The 18,096-nt window shown below is 40.3% G+C and overlaps 1 protein-coding gene across 2 annotated transcripts in view; it reads left to right on the top strand.

Moving 5' to 3' along the window:
* Positions 1–18,096, top strand: part of klhl5 (kelch-like family member 5) — a 45,343-nt gene that overhangs the window by 16,823 nt on the left and 10,424 nt on the right. For both annotated transcript variants that reach the window (XM_040024321.1, XM_040024320.1), the window contains exons 3-7: positions 9,250–9,386; positions 10,466–10,662; positions 11,949–12,161; positions 16,274–16,460; positions 17,062–17,286. In XM_040024321.1, the coding sequence (XP_039880255.1) occupies positions 9,250–9,386; positions 10,466–10,662; positions 11,949–12,161; positions 16,274–16,460; positions 17,062–17,286 (959 nt within the window). The remainder of the gene's footprint in view (positions 1–9,249; positions 9,387–10,465; positions 10,663–11,948; positions 12,162–16,273; positions 16,461–17,061; positions 17,287–18,096) is intronic.

The raw sequence follows: 18,096 nt of genomic DNA, 5'->3' as shown, positions 1-18,096 counted from the left end.
TTGAAATAACACTGTAATTCTATTTACTTACAAATACTTAAAGTAGATATGCTACAATAAATAATAATACTATGAGTTAATTTTTAATTTAAGTAATGTATAAGTAATTTTAGGTAGTACATGACTTCTAGGTATTTTACAGGAAACGACACTCATTTTGAAAGTTGTATCTAATAATGGTTGTGAAAAAACAAAAATGAAGTTAGACTTTGTTTCCATCATCAAGGTCACATAAGCCTGCAAATTCTGATGGTATTTATTATTATTTGTTATTTATTTTTAATATAGAAGGGAAGAACGATCCTTATCACACTTATAATGGTAAAATACAAGAATAATTCAATAATAGAATATCGATCCTCCACATCAACATAATGAATATTATATAAAGATGTAAAAAGCCAAGATCCAGTCTGTAAAATGTAAAATATTGTTTGTTTTTCTGCAAAATGACAGTGAAATTGTACACTAGTACTTAAATTTAGTTACAGTATAATTATTTATTAGTTTTCTGTAAAGAAAAAAAATGACTTACCTTATTCTAGTGTAGCTACCTTTAAGTGTGTGCATTTAAATATAATTACATTGTAATTTCAAATAAAATATATGGAAATTCCAATAGTGCCCTTAGTCACAGGCTGTATTATAAAGTGTAAGTGATCAAGGAACTGACCTCACAGCCCATTGTTCACTCAGTGGGCTAGTTTCAGTCATTGTGTAAATGTACTGTTTATAAGGTTGGGGAAAAGTCACTTGGATGAGTGACGAAACATTTCTCCCACTGAAAACGCTACGTCCAGATGAACACAATCAAACTTTTGGGATATAAAGTGTAACCTTTGTAAAATTTGTTAGTTTTGTTTGTGATTAATAATGATAATGATTTCCCAGAGCCTGATGATGGTTTCTGTAATAAGTTCAAAATCCTTACAAGAGTAAATCAAATTGAAATGCTGATGCTCTGATCAATGAGTAGCCGGCTGTCATTACTGCATTATTACAGTAAATGATTACATTATTTAAAAAAAGCACTTAGTAGTAATAGTCAGCCCACGCCTGTCTTTGTATGTGGATCTCTTTAAGGAGTGGTGACTGTTTCTGAAGTCTGTAAAAAATCTTGTGCTCAAAGAGTTCCCTTAGTTCCCAAAAATAAAAATAAAAAACTGAAGGAACACAAAGGTTTTAAAAACTGTGCAAATTATTTCAACTTGACGAAAGTGAGTATTTTATCTGCACTCCAGCTGAAATATTTGTAAACACACATAAAAGTCTTCTATAACAGTGGGTGTAAAGGAAGATGAAAACCCAAATAGCATTAAAGTTAAGCTGCACACACAGGGAGCCATTCAGTCGTTGCGTATGGCTGTGAAGCTGACAGTTTGATTTCGTGGCCATTATAAAACTCCGCCCTTTTGGCCTGACCTCCTTACCACCACACTGGGAACAACAAACCTTTCAAGTTAAGACTCTGCTCAACCTTTTAATTAACTGATTACTATACAGTGTAAAGGAATATTTCACTACTTGAATGTGTGTTTTGTGTTACACTTGATCTCTCCACTGTTACCTTTAAAGATAATGGCATTACAAAGATAGTGGATGCGTTAGTGCTATAAATCAATATCCTAATTTTATTTAATCCTTTCAGTAGCATGATAGTACGGAGCCCCTCTGATGACATGGTCCAAAAAATAAATAAACTGTGGCCACAAAATACTACTTTGTGCCCTCGAAATAGCATAACGTGCCCACGAAATACTTATTTGTGGCCACGAAATAGTATTTCGTGCGCACATCACGTTGATACAATTCCTGGACAGCTGCGTAGAGACATAAGCATAAGAGTAGGCTAAACCTACACACCATGGCCAGAGACAGAATGATTGAGTTTTATTTTTGTCATGGTCTGCGTGGCAGACCGTGGGTGTGTGGGGAAGGAGGACTCAAAATGCGGAACTCTGTGCGATTAATGCAGTGCGTTTATTTACAGTGAAGTAAACAATACACAATAATAAATCCCTGTGCGTTTCCAAGTCCCGTGCCGTGTCTCCTTCTCAGTGCTCTTGCTCCGTGTCTCCGCTCCCGTGAAAGTTCTGCTCGCTGCTCTCCCGTTCCCGCACTCCTGCTGGAAAATCCACAGAGGAAGCCGTTAACACACAACTACAAAGCGACAGACTCGCACTCACTGATTTTGCTGGGAACACTGACGGGTAGTCACTCAACGATCCAGCGTCGAGGAGCTCTCAGCCACACTGCTTTGTAGCTCCTCCGACGAGGCTTGATCGGTGCCAGGTGTGTGTGAGGATCCTTGGGTGTGACCGGTCAGCTGGCAGGACCACACCCACCAGGCCTGAAGGTGCCTGCCACAAATAAGTATTTCGTGGGCACGTTATACCCATTTCGTGCCCACGAAGTAGTATTTTTTTGGACCATGTCATCAGAGGGGCTCCGTATGATAGTACTGGGATTTGGTTAGATTTTTTTGTTGGAAAAGAACAGATAAACTAGATAAACCAATGGAACAGCACTGGAGCCTATATTTAAACATGCACACCACGCCAGATTTTCTGTGAGCCAACATAACCAACTTCAGAGTAGTTTTTTCACTTTCTATGGTTTCTGCTCGCCACATCGCTGTGAATCTCTCCCTGTGTGGACGCAGCTTTAGGCTAGATGAAATGTAATGTTCTGCCACTTCATGGCTTGCTATCATTGTGTTTTTTTTATTATATCAGCTGTCTCAAACTTGCACTGTTGGCACTGTCATCTCATTGGAGGGCCGCTTTAGTGCTCAAGTAGTACAAAAAACAAACAAACAAACAAGAAAACACCCACTAATATTTGCGAAAATGTAGTGTTTTGTTTGTTTTTTAAAATTTCTAATATTGTATAAAAAGACTAAACTGCAAACATGAACGGAATTTTACCCCCCCCCCCCCCCCATTCTTAACTAACTGAAGCCTTCATTGAACTACCAAATAAACAAATTGGTACTCTCTTTTTAGCCAGACACGTGGCATCACTTCTGCTATAATTTTGTTCATATTTAACAACATAAAAATGCAGACATAACTGTACACATTAGTTTTTGACTACTAGTGAAAATTGTTTTCTTTACACATGAATCGCTGAACTAACAGAGCTAATCCCTCAAAATGTTTGTACTCTCTGCTCATGTTGCCTTCATATTAAATAATTTTTTGCTTCATAAAGAACTTATTTTAACATTGAACTCAACAACAAACAAATCCTCCCTAGCAAAAAAAGTAACTTCAGGGGCCAGATTGCTTTATATTTCTTCATGTCAACATACACGTAGGGGTGATGTGGGCTGCAAGTGGCCCCTGGATTGCGAGTTTAAGACCCCTGTATTACCGTACTTTCCACACTATAAGGCGCACTTAAAATCCTTTAATTTTCTCAAAAATTGTCAGTTCGCCTTACAATCCGGTGTGCCTTATGTTTGAATTCTGGTTGTGCTTACTGACCTCGAACCGATTTTATGTGGTACACGGCGCTCAAACATCTGTCAAAAAATGTAGTACGACTTTGGTAAGCTACGAAGCCGCACCGCTTGATGGATTGTCGGAGCATTACGGCTACTGTAGTCAGGAGCCTCGCAAACTCAGAGTAATCTGGGTCCAAAACTCCGTCCGCTTCAGGTCCCAAAGTCAAACGAGCAGTCCAGCACACTGAGAGTTAAAAACCGTCTATATTCTTTTAACTTTAATAAAATGATCAGCGTTGCTGCTTCACCAGGTTTAACAATTACGTTTAACATCCAGGTATCCATGAAAACAGAATTTATTAAATTTAACGGAGTTAGAAGTTAGCAGGAAGTTAGCTCGCTAGTTTCACTAGTTACCTAAACATGATATACCATGTTCTTACTGAGAGATTTCTGAAAAAATTAAAACGTACAGCTCTGCTACCACTTCCAACATAAATGAAGACAGAAAACTAAACAGTAGTGACGTTTATAGGGTTACTGAAGTTAGGCTACCTGGTATATAATGCTGTGCTCTATGATCGCTAGCGACACAGCTATGTTAGCATAACACAAAGCATAACACAGTGAAGCTGGAGGATGAACCACTAACTAATTAAACGTGAGGGTTCCCGATGGTTTTTGACAAATGCAATTGCATGGCAGGATGCTGTAAACAGACCAAACTTCAGTCAGGAGAACAACGAAGATAATCCAACCACAAGATGAGGTTAGTCATTAATATACTGCAACAACATGGGAATAGAGCAGCTGCGAGAGAATTCAACATTAATAAATCAATGGTACGGAAGTGGAGGAAGCAAGAAGAATGAGTTGAGTAAAGTTTGACTTATCTGACTGTTTTGTTTCACTTAATGCGCCTTATAATCCGGTGCGCTTTATGTATAAAAACAGACCCATTCATCGACAGTGCGTTTTATAATCCGGTGCACCTTATGGTCCGAAAAATATAGTATATCAATATGTATGCTAATATAAATAAATCATCCCAGTCTATCTCTTTTAAAAGATTAAGGGCAGATGATAAGAATTCTCGTGATAAAAAAAATACATTGAAAGTCGGTCAGTAAAGCACAACACCTAAAGGTACAAGTGCCATCATATATATGAAGAAGACACTGAAAACAGACAAAACTTCAGCCAAGAGAGTGCATCAAATGACACCATCCTAAAAGTGTTTAGTTATTAATATAACTCTTTTTGGTTTGAATTATTTTACCACCAAAAAGTCATGATCCCGAGATTGATCTTCATGCCAAAATCTGAGCTGTAAAGACAGTCAATATTTTTAAAAGAACAGACAGTGTCCAGGACATCATGAGCCTAAGGGCTGGCACAGTCACTCTATAGTAGCTTAGCTTAAAGAATAGTGCTAATATAAAGCTGTAGAGGACGAGAGTGATAGCCTGAATAGTTTTTTTTGGACTTGTGTCAATACAAAAAACAGTTGGAAAGAAACAGCGTTTAAAAAAATAAATAAATAAAGAGAGAGAGACAAGAGCCTCGGCCAAAAAAGGGGGGGGAATCGATGTGTCATCTGCTTAATAAAATTTGTTAACAGACAGACATGAACACCTGCCAAGGTGCTCAGAACTAATTTTGATCCCACTTCAGTTTGTTTCTCCAGGTCACGCACACACAGACTCACAAGGCAAAAACAATACAGCAGCTGGAAATAGTGATTCTACTATCACATACATGCAGCAGCGTTATAATTAACTCCCGAATGAAGTGCTGACACATGCACCACAACATCTGAACACGTGCATCTACACTCACGCATGAACACACGGGCACGATGACACACATACTGCACACGCAGGATGTTTGGAAAGAATCTCTCACAAACAGCAGAACCACAGTCGTGCTCCTAGGATTTATTTTTATAGTACCTCTGTACCATATGTACCAGAGTCTGTTTGAACCATGCATCAGTCACATGCCTCCACTGCACCGTCGATGTTACTCCCTGGGCATATGGCCACTGGCGAAGCAGCAGGGTCCATCTGCAGGGATGAGACAGAAAAGTGGCCCTCCACCAGCAGAAAGGCTTCTTTTCTCTCTTTCTCGCCTTCCTCTTCTGCCTCATTTGATTTAGTCCTCCAGGCACAGATGGTGACAAACAAAAGACCCTGCTGTAGGAGAATCTTAATGCTGCATGTGAAAGAGTGTGTTGGCGTCTGAAGTATTTGAGTGTTCGTTTGTCTCAAGTGTGTGTGTGTGTGTGTGCCAAGCGGTAGGAGTACGACATCTTTGTTTGAAAGTGGTTGTTTTGTTAGGGATTGATTTTGTTATATGTGTAGGATAAAAGTGCTTTTCTGGGACTAAAATATACACTCCCTCTCTCTCTCTTTATCTTACATGTAAACAGACAAATGCAGCGTACACGCTGAGTAGGCTACTTGTACTGCGTGTAGCTGCTTATCTCTTGCGGAGTTTGTTGCAAACAGTGCACTTTGAGGAAAACCCAACCCAAAACTCTGTGAATGCATAAATATGTTGAGCACAGTTGTACCTTTTAGTCTCTGTGGCAGCACATTATGTTGCAAATCTATTTTTGTACCTACTTCTCTAAGCGCTGCCTTCACCGATTTTTAGTAAGTATACCATTACCTTTTGTTTTTTGTTTTTCTTTTTTTTTACCATCACTATATATCGACTGATAGGTAGGTGCGCTGCGGTTCATTGTTTCCATTACTGCAAGACCAAGAGTCTTCAGTTTTGCTGATACACTGCGGGGGATAATAGACTGTAGGGCCCTTTAGAAGAGCCAATAGAATCAGCTATGAGCTGAACTTTAACAGAGGGTTTATAAGGTTGGTTTTACAAGAATAAAGACTTTGATGAAGAAAACTAACTGGTGGGTTTTGCCAGTGTACATCTGGTTAACCTCAGCCCCTCTGTTAAAGGGCAATGCACAGCCACTTCCAGGAGCTTTTTTCTTATATGAACCACCCAGGTCTGTTTGCTCTGCAGAGGATGTGACAGTTCACAATGGGTCCTGCTCAGAGTATTGTAGTGTGTTGTTGCTATAGCTGAAAATGTAATAGACTGATATGTTTTTACAGCTTAACCCAAGTGTGATGTGAATGTGTGTAGTAAATCTGATGGTTCAAACCATACGTACCATTAGGATTTATTCTCTGTACTAAAGTCTGTACTAAATTTCAAGGCTTTGGCTGGGAATGGAGTATTGAGGGGTAACCATAGGTAGTGCACATACTTTAAAATCAATTACAGCAATATATGGAAGAAATATGTGCTTTTCCTACCATCTGATAAAATATACGACCAATACACATGAGCTAATGAAGACCCAATTAACAAAACTGTTTCAGGTAAAAAGCCCCAAAATGGATTTATATAGGAAATCCCTGGACTGGCAGCAAAGCTATCAGTTAAAGGTCCTTCTCTTCTAACTCTGTATTTCAGAGATACTGCAACTTTTTGCAGTATCCAAGCAAGTCTTTCTCACGACCTGCTTGTTATTTTTCCCCTCTCTGTTTTTCCACTACTGTGTCTCTATACCGAGCATCACATCCACACTGAAACACAAACAGACACACTGTTCAGTTTCCAGCGCTTGCCCTCCTTTCCTGAGTCCAACTCGTCTGTTTCCTGCTCTCTCCACTCTGGCATTTTGTCTTCTCTCTGCTCTTTCCATTACACATTGACACACTGCCTGTCTTGTCTCTCTCTTCAGCGCAGTGCATTTGTGTTTGTGTGCAAATAACCCAGTGCTGTATACAGCCTGTGTCGCTCACAGCTAGTCAGACAGAGACCCATGAAAAATTAAGGGAACATGTTTGTGTGTGTGCACCAGGGAGAGAGGGATTTGGGGGGGGGGGAGATACCTGACTAGAATACTGGCAGAACGACTTCCTGCTGACTGTAGTGTATTTTTGACATCTTTCTCTGCACAATAAACACACACGCACTTGCACACACGCTCACACAGCTCTTCTCTGCTTCAGGCTATCTGTCAAGGTCCCAGTGTCACACTCAGTAATGAGATTATACACATTCAGTGCATGCACACACTCATGTTCAAGTAGCCACAAACAAAGCCAGTTTAACATGTTAATATGAGTCACAAGTTTATGTCATCATTCAGGTCATGTTTGGGACTTTGCTTGAACAAACGTTCCGAATTATTTTTACGTTAATCAGTTAAACTGACTAGTTGCTGCACCTCAAAAGGTTTACTCGGGAGCCTTTTACTCAGATACATTTAGATCAGATATCAAAAATATATGTCAATGGCATTTTGCATCCTTCCTTGGAGGTTTCATGTGCAAAGGCATCTCTAGCAGGAAGTAAATATTCACCAAAGAGTGCTGTTGTAATGCCTAGATGTTTGTCTGCCTGTGTGTAACTTTACAGTGGCACGAAAGGTTAATGGATTGTTGCAGAATGGAATTAATTAACTGTCTTCTTACAAGTGACCTTAAGATAATTTCTCTCTGTCCTTCATCTCACTTTCTTTCCATTACACTAGCTAACTTCTTCCTCAGACTTTCCTGCCACTAAATTTTACATTAACCTTGTCTTATTATAATCAAATTCCCCCTTCTTTTCTTTCTGTCTTCTTTCTTCTTCCTTTATCTCATCACTAGATTTGCTCATGTTTCTGTTCTCCTTTTTTTAACCAAGGGGTATGAGTGTGTGCAAAAAGATTAAGAAACTAGCAGTGGGTAAATTAAACACATATCTTATTCAAAGAGTAAAGTTACATCTTGAATTAATGTATACTATATAAATGAGGGGTGTCAAGCAAGGCCCAACTGAGCACACTGGATAGCATTGCAGAGGAGGGCTTCATTTTTGACTGGATCTGGCAGTACGATAGAAGGATTGTGTGGCAAGTCATTAAGAATGGATCATGAGAGAATCTTCCAAGCCAGAGGTCTGAATCATCATGAGTTAGGTTTTACAGTCTTATTACTGACAAAGACTGTGCTGTACCACACTGAAGGAAGTCTAGAAACTGTACCTGTGTATTTCTTTGCAAAGTTGTAGCTGCCGTCTCTTCTTTCTTAGACAGAAATCTGGCTGAATGTTGTTGAAATAGCATTTATGTTTCTTTAAAGATCTCAGGCTCTGCATCATTTGTTTTTTAAATGGATGGTTGATAAAGTATGTTTTTACACTGAAGGTCAGGGGACACTAGGTGTCTTTTTTAATCTCTGCTGATGAAATAATTACTTTTTTTCCTTTACCATTTTCTGCACACACTGGTTTCTAACTCGTTTTTTTCCATCTCTAATATAAAGGTCTTTCAGCGACCTTCATTTTTAAAAGGAGATTATATAATGAGACCTTTACATTCCTAACTGCTGCAGAAATCTCACCTGGTGCTGAAGTCTGACCAATTTCCTTATTCCTGTACACTTTAACACTTAACTTAAAGAGGTTAAAAGAGACAAATCAGTTGATTGGGACATTTAGGCTTTTACTGTGGCTGTATGTTAATATCAGATTGGAAGTTTCAGAAAGTTGAGGGGATTGTTTTTAACCAAAGGCATATGCTGTTTGACAATGCAACAAGCTTTATTTATTTTTATTCCTTAAGGTTTCTCCTCCTGTTTCATTCTTCAGATGGTTTTGTTGTGCCTCTTCTTTCCCTTTTCTGATCTGTGTTCTGACCCAATCCTGTCAGCGAGGTCAAAGTGAACTTTTTCTGTTGCTCCATTACAGCCATCCGTCTTCTGTGGCTGATCCCTGACACTCTCTCCTCACAGGCTTGTCCTCTCATCTGTGTCTGACTACTTTGCTGCAATGTTCACCAGTGATGTGCGGGAAGCCAAGCAGGACGAGGTGAAGATGGAGGGTGTAGACCCTGATGCATTGTGGGTCCTGGTGCAATATGCATACACAGGTATATAGTGGTCAACTTCCCTTTTTCTTTTTAGAAAAACAGGATGATCTTTAAGAATGAATTATTGTGTTTTTTCTTCTCTGTAGTAAATAGTGCTTGGCTGTGTGGTTCTCTTCCATGTGCATGCACTGAATAGTAGCAAGACAAACCTACAGCATAGAACAGAACAGACATCAGTGACAGCATGCATGCCATCAGTTCAGTTACATACCATAAGAAGGAGGAGCTGGACTGGAAGCGGGTTGCAAAGTGGCTTGCAGAGGCAAAAGCATCTTAAAGAGATTTGCAAATATGCTGCTGTGCCATTAGCGGATGTGGGTGGGCATTGACATCAGATTAGATCAGATTAGAAATGCTGCAGACAGTTGCTGCAGTCTTCTCAAGACTTCAGTGTGCGGTGCGTCCTGATGCATTGACACTAGCTTCAGTCCACTCCTTGTGAAGCTGTTCAAAGTTCTTCAATCAACTTTTCTCTCCTCAAACTGCACTCATCCCTGTTGCTTGTGCACCTCTTCATTCCACACCTTTCCTCTCAGTACTCTGAGTAGCCAGTCTTTTCAGCAATGACCTTCTGTGGCTTATCCTCCTTTTGGGGGGTGGAAATGATCATCATCTCATCACCATCTAGAAATTGTGCTCCAGCATCAGTATATACAAATATAAATGCATCAATACAATATACAAAATATACATGCAAAATGCAAAAGTAAACTGTGTGGTTAGTCCGTTGTATACTCCATTACAGAGAGTATGAAGACATGCTAGGCTTAACAGACCAGGTCCTGTACAGTACTCTGCAAGATCTAAATTATGCAAACAAGCACCAACATTACTGTGAGCTCAACATCTATTGATGGCTAAGATCTCCAGGAAGTCTTTTCTAGCTGCCTTTACATTTTCTATGTTAACTAAATATTTAATGATTATTCTCATTTTAAAAAGATGAACACACGTGATCTTGTTGCAGTACTGCAGATCTCTTAAATAACATTAAGTCTCATTATTTCCATTTTTTATGACGTTTTAAATTCTCTTTCTTCACCATCTTGCTCCTCTGCTCTTCCCTTCATGTCGTCCAGGTCGTCTTGAGTTGAGGGAAGACACCATTGAGTCTCTGTTGTCAGCCTCCTGCCTGCTGCAGTTGTCATCTGTAGTTCAGGCTTGCTGTTCCTTCCTCATGAAGCAGCTCCACCCCTCCAACTGTCTCGGCATCCGCTCCTATGCTGATGCTCAGGGCTGCCATGACCTGCATCGGGCTGCTCACGCCTACACCATGGTGGGTACAAAGCCAGTTCACATCTTTGTATACCTCCCCTGCTTGTAGAATCACCACACGAAAATGAATGAAAAGACTGCTTTGGGAAACGCAGTGCTGGAAATGATGTTGCAGATCTAGGTAGATTGCAACTCTTTAACAGTGACATGTAAAAATAATTAAGAGGATTCTTTCACCTTTAACCTCAGTACAGCTTTATTCAGTAAGACTCCAGTCACCCCCAGCCTTCATCTTATTCTTGGTAACAAATTGGCTCCTCATTCACACAGCACCACAATCATTATTGCCACAATGGCTGTTTTTCTGCACAGAGTTGCTATGGTGACGGTGAAATAGCTCCTTCATCGACTTGATTATTCTTTTTCTTGTTCTCTTGTTTTTTGTGTGGTGTTTTTTTTTTTTTTTTTTTACATGCCTCATTTTTCATCCAGCGTCACTCTGCGTGTCTGTCTCTGTCTGTAGTACTGTTCCTCTCTTTTTCTCTCCAGTTCTCTGTAAGTGGATTATTGTTAAGGTTTAATCTCGGGTAATTATGTCATAAAGGTGGCTTTCTTTGGGTGTGACTGTCAGTGTCTGTAATTCACTCTCAAACACACGTTCAGACTCACAAAGCTTACAGGATTATTGCAGTCTTTGTGTAAGAGCTAAACAAGAATGACTTCGACACTGCTTAGATTCCTACCTTTTTATTCAGGTCACATTTTTTTCTCTGTTTTTTCTTTTAATTTTACAGATGGTAGAAATATGTTGAGAGTTTTTTTTTTTTTTTTTTTTTTTTTTTTTTACATCTAATGAGAAATAAGCTTTCACAAGATTGTGATCAGCTGTAGCTTGTTGGACTGTTTGACAAAAACACGCAGGGAAATCTGCAATTTAAGGAGCTGCAAATAGACTAAGCAATTAATCAGTTCATTTAGCAAATAACTGTCAGATTAACCGATTACACTCGTTAATTTTTGTCACATCATCTCTTCCCGTCTTGTGACTCAATAGATCTCATATTTTCTCATCCAGATCCCCTTTTGCAGCTTTTCCTCTCCATTTTTATCTGACCTTTCTCAAGCTGTAATTTCCTCCTCTTTTTTCCTCCCTCCACTTGTATTCTTCAAACCCTTAATCCCTTTTCTCTCTCCTCTCAAATCCTCTCTGCTGTTCTTCTTCTTTTTCTTTTTTTTTTTGCAATGCATTATTCATCTATTCTAACCCCCTCCCCCCACTTCTGTCTTTCTCTTCCAGTCCATCTCATCCATCCTTCAGTTTTACTCTAACCTTCTTTGCACCCCCAGGAGCACTTTCTGGAGGTGGTTGGAGGCCAGGAGTTCCTCCTACTACCAGTGGAGGAGATGGAAAGGCTCCTCACATCTGATGAGATTAACGTGCCGGATGAGGAAACCGTGGTTACATCTTTACTAACCTGGGTCCGTCATGACGCTTCCACTCGACAACGCCACCTACCCCGGCTGCTGGCTCATATCAGACTCCCGCTGCTGCAACCACAGGTGAGAGCGTCAAAGAGGTAAATGTCACTGGTTACCAAGAAAATTAAAATGGTAAGATTTAACAAACAGATGCACAATACAGAGATCCTGGTGAAAATTCAATTAATTATCAGAGTTGCATTAATAAGTAGACCCGGCAGCTCTGAAAGGGAATAAACTTAACATTGCATAAGCTTATCAAAGGCGTAAACATCGGATAATGCTGCTCTGTGTACTTTGATTAGATGTGTTACTGTTTGATCACAAGCGTTTCCTAACAAAATTTAGACCTTTTAGATCTCCAGACAAAAGAAAATTGCTCAATGGGTAAACATGAATTTTATAGTTAAAAAAATACATTTTGCTTTCGAATCAAATTTAGGCATACACAGACAATTAGACGTGTCTGTTTAAAGGCTAACAACTGGTCAACCAGATTTAGCCGTGAACACGACATGTGTCGATGTGCGGCGCTTCATGGGTTTCTTCGAATAAAAATATATTGATCGCTGTTAGCTAACAAAGAGCACATTGTTTTTATATTGTGTTTATATTGTGTTGTTGACCATTTCACTCAGCGTGCTGCATTAGTCTTTGCTTTTCAAAGCTAGAACTGCATGAATATTTTATTGATTTTATTTTGGGAGATGTCAAAGATGCTTACCGTATGTCTTCATATGTGTAACAGCAAAGTACACGGTAGGAGTGCGCATCTGTCTCCCCCCTGACGGTGTGCTGGCCAAATTTAACTCGTCCTTTTTTTCTCTCCTCTCGGGCCTCTTGGTTATAACCTGTCTCTCTGTCTCACTGTCCTCTTCAGACAGCTGGGGACCATAACCATTACTCTGTCAGGTGTGTCATAGCTCTATGTGCTGTCTAGTATGTGTGGCAGGTATCTGACTTATACTGTAATGCTCAGAAGTTTTTATGCTAAGCAGAACTTCACTTACTGCCCAGGGCTACAGGCATAATCAGACACACACTTTTTAAAACCTTAATTAACTGTGATATCTCTCGTAACTGCAGCTAAATTATCTGTTCTCTTCATCTCCCTTATCAACAATTTCCCTCAGTTCTCCCCCAGGTCTTTCCATTATCTCTGTCGGCATCTATACATCGCCCTGTTTTTGTTCTTTGGCACTTTATAGCATGAACAGCTCAGATATATGGCTTCGCCCCGGTCAGCTGAAATCACAAGTAGCTGTAACATGTAACCAGGGAAGAAGATGGATGGCAGAGGGGTAAAGCAGCAGAGTGGCAACAGAGCAGACAGACTGAAAGCAAAAGAGGCACAGAGCCAAGGGTTGATTTTTACCTTTAACAGTGTATCATGTGTGACAGCTCCTCCCCCACCGCCACCATGACAAACTGACAAATAAGCCAGCATTCAGGATCCTCACGAGCTGTGAAATGCCAATAGAGTGAAACATAAACCTCACACAGACAACCGATCAATATTCATCAGCCAATTAGTCAGCTCTCTATCTAGGCCACCATGTTATTATTCATCAAGAGGATGTCAATTCACCAGATGAAATGTTTTAATTCCCGATCCCTGTTCCCACTCATACACATTCACATATATATTCTTCATCTAATCTCCTCAGAAGTGCATCAGCCTGACGGTGCACACCAAACAGCTGTATGACAGCTTGTACAATATCTGTGACCAGTGGAAATTTAGCGCTTTTAGGCAGGATGACAACCGACAAGCAGGTCTGATGGAGCATGTTGGCAGCTGAAGCCTACGTGGGTGTCTTCATCTGTTGGGTTTATCTAGGCACAAACCCCGCTGGAACACAAGACACTCAACTGCACGACAAAACAAGGCAAGAAGGTGCTCTCTGTGTCAGCCAAAGTTGAGGAAAAGATTCTTTCACCTGAACTCAGCTCACTTCAACTGATTCCTTCGCTACAGCCCTTTTTATTGTCACATACAAGAATATGCAATTACAAATACACGTGACATTCTTAAGCAGGAATACGAACAACATCAGCATCCTCCCAAGACAGGCACAGCTTGCTGCTTGTAATCTGGAGAAAAAAAAATATAAATGTAAGTTTCTCTATGTGATATCTCAGGAAGTGTAGACCAGGGAGAAGAATTAAAATGAGATTTTATTTTTCTGTCATGGAAATTCAGTAAAACACTTCCCCTTGTTTTGTTTTTTAATTTTTTATTTTTAACAACACTACAAGGTCAGAGCACTAGTGAAAATATGCTATTATATTTATCATGGTGTGCCTTGGCTCTTAATATGTTTATAAGAATATGGATTACTGCAAACCTGAATCTCGATGTATTATATATTTAAAAGCCCGCCTTCCAACAACACGATGCTAAAAAAAACAAATGTTGTAAATCTAATACGACAGTGCTAATATGCTAGTTTATTTCACAGGTATAATGTTTACTTACCACTTAGATTTTCACTTTAATATGTGAGGATGCCAGCATTTTTTTTTTTTAGCACTGAATGAGTTCATTTCTTGTATTTTTTTAGTGCTAAATACAAGATATGGTACAAGTATTGGAAAAAGTAAATATACAGCAAAAATGATGGCACTAAAATGAAAGAGACTGTGGCTACCATGACTGTATGTGGAAAAAATGTCATGGCTGTACACCCAATAGTTCCTGAGATATTACAGTCAGGCCTAAAACCAGTGAACTGCCTCAAAGGACAACATTAAATCTGAAATGATTAAAATTGTATATTAAATTATTTGCATAGCAGTATTGTTTGTAAGTTGTGTTTTGTGGGAATTTGTGCAGTGGTATGGTGTTCACAAAAAGTCAAGATGGAGAGGACAGGTAGAGCAAGAGCACATCCAGCAGCAGGGACACGCATAAGGAATAAAAAATGTGCGTAGCTGGAAGATGTGTGTATGAGAGTGTGCCTGTTTTTTTTAGAAGAAGACAGAGCCCATGCTGCCCCTCTCTCTCTCTCAAGCGTGAGCTGAAACAGAGAAGATAACACAAGTTTCTCTCTGCCCACTGTGAGGTAAAGAGAGGACGGAGAGGACAAGGTGGGACGCCTGCAGCAAGCTGTCTTATCTCATCCTCCATATTCAGTCCTTCACAGAGAGATGTATAAATACCACCGGAGAGGACAAACACTATTTTTTTCGATCTGTCCGTTTTTTTAACACACATGCACATGAATGAATGCGCAAATAGGGTTCACCGTAATTTGTCCCTCAGTGATTGTACGCAGTAGAAGTGTGGGTTCACCCTGGTGTGTAAGCTGCTTATCCATTTACCATGCCTGCTTTACGCTCTCCACGTCTGGCGGGGGGGAAATTGATTTTATATTCAGTGACCAAGTTGAATTATTTGAGCTGAATGTTATTTGTGTTGGTGGGAATTATGGAGGAGAACACAGAAAATAAATGAGAGGGTAAAAATAATAATTTCTTTCCTCTTCTTTTTTATTTATCTTCTAGTTCTTCCATTATACCTGCTCTCTGTGATTGAATCTAAGTGGCTGTGTCTGAACATGCGGGACAAAAACAGAGATGCAGGCATTCTCAAAGTCTAACCTAAAATGACTTCGAAATTCACACACACAAACACACAAACACACAAACACATACCTATCTAAATGTAAATCATGTATTCCCCCCCATGCTTCAGGGAAAACTTGATTCTCACTACCATGCCTCTCACAGACAGCAGTTTCCTCAGGATGTGTTTTCAGGAACAGGCTGTGGATTGCTGCAGCCCCTGGGTATTTGTGTGTGTGTGTGTCTGTGTCTTTGCGCACGTGTGTGTGTGTGTGTGTGTGTGTGATTGTAGATGAGGTTATAGGGTGTGGAGAGCTGATGAGATGTTGAGGGCAGATTAGTTCTCTAGTGTGTCAGATGATCAGTGTGTGCGTGGTCTCGTGTGCGAGAGCGCATTAATGGTTGTTGGTCTGATCTCATCTAATCTCTCAATGAGAGAGAGCAGCCGTCTTTCGGCTCTTGAACCTCCTCAATCAGCGATAACATCGCAGCCAACATGTCCCTACACCCATACTGATGTAGCACATGCGTGTGCCCTCCATATATTCCAGCTGCAGCTGTCACATGATTCTGCGTGTTGATGCCTTTGCTTTTTTTTCTCATTTCTTTTTTGCATGTGTCTGTAGTTCCTAGCGGACCTTGAGAGCAACCCTCTCCTCCGGGAGAGTGTAGAGTGCCAACGCCTCCTGATGGAGGGGATGAAGTATCACCTTTTACCCCAGCGTCGGCCCCTGCTTCAGAGCCCCCGCACTCGGCCTCGCAAGGCCACCGTAGGGGCCATGTTCGCTGTGGGTGGCATGGATGCTACGAAAGGTACAACAGCATCTCACATCCAGACACAGGTGATGCTGTGGTACAGGAGGACTGAGCTTACAGTTAAACTGTGACAAATGCTACAAACTGAGAGTCGGTAACTTCCCTTTTAGAAAAGCTTTGTTCTGATTGATGCCCATTACAAACAGAAGATTTCAATAGATCGGGCATCTCTGCTCACAGCCACAGCTATATGGCTGACATTACCATATTAAGGGTATTCCTTCACTAAACAGGCTGTTTAGGGTAATCTGAAGGTTTTTTTGCTTAAAGGAATTACTTGTACATTTGCTGACCGCATGTGTAGTGTGAGGAACCGAGTCGGTTCTACAGGAAGTAATGACAAGCATAATAGGTTCACCTTAATAGCTTAACAGATTCCACATTATTGAGCAGCTCCTTTAGTTCTACCTTTAAATGAAATATTGAGCATCAGTGTCAACAGGTTTAACACCATCCTACAACTGTGAGAAGGCGTTATCAAGAAGGTGCAAGTTTGAATTGTTTTTTTAAGGCATAAAAGGACAAAGTGTGAAAAAGTACAGTTTAGAGAGTTTCAGAATTAATAGCACGTACTTCTTTTTTTTTTCTTTTTTTTCAGGTGCCACGACTATTGAGCAGTATTGTTTACGTCGAGACACCTGGAGGCAGGTTGCCACCATGAGTGGACGGAGACTACAGTTTGGTGTAGCAGTCCTCGACGGGCGTCTCTACGTAGTTGGAGGGCGAGACGGACTCAAGACACTCAACACTGTGGAGTGTTACAACCCACACAGCAAAACCTGGAGCGTCATGCCCCCCATGTCCACACACAGGCATGGCCTAGGTGAGGGCAGTTTGCCAACTTATATTTTCTTTTATTTTTGCTTTAGATTTTGAATTTTGAGTCAAGAAGGTAGGTGTCCTGTTTGGGCTGTATTTATACTTTATCTCAAATTTAGTTGCCGTCGATACACTCCTGCATGTCTTCACTTTGTGCTGTTCTATAAACTGGACTTTACCGTACGAATTTTGATCAAAACAGAAGCTTAGATGCACCTTACAGACACACCCTGCTCCATTGTGGATAAACTGTGTCCCAAAGATATTAAGCACTGTGATATAAAAGTAAAGTTTTGAAGAAAAAAAATATTTGGTTATGAAATTTCATTCAATCCTTAAAACGTTGTCCTTACACTTGCTTCCTAATGCAATAAAGTGACAAAAAAGAGCAACTCGACTGCAGCGGATCAGCAGATTCGGTGCCACGGCTCAAGAACACTTCAGCAGGCTGGTTTGAGCCCATGTTTCTCATTTGAAGGGCATCTCCCCACTCGCAGCAGTGTCCTGCTATTACTATAACAACATTTGATAAGGCGTGCTGTGCTGTTTTATTGTGTTTACGAAAGTGTGCAAGTGTGTGAACCGTGGTGGGTTTTCAAACACATCTGGCAGCACAGATGTTTAGGCAGATAAATCCCTGAAGTACAGAGGTGTCAACATGCTGCTAACTCTACATGCCTAATGCCCTGGGTGTAGTTGCACACACACATAAAAACTAACACCTCTTGTCCTAAAAGTATGATGCTTTATATGTGTGATGCTTTGCTTATCCTGGCTGATTTGGTTTTGAGAAGTTTCATGATTTAATAGTACG

Source organism: Simochromis diagramma, unplaced genomic scaffold (genome assembly GCF_900408965.1).
Source record: "Simochromis diagramma unplaced genomic scaffold, fSimDia1.1 OVJJ01000302.1, whole genome shotgun sequence".
Lineage (NCBI taxonomy): Eukaryota > Metazoa > Chordata > Actinopteri > Cichliformes > Cichlidae > Simochromis > Simochromis diagramma.
This window is presented reverse-complemented; position numbering and strand designations above follow the sequence as displayed.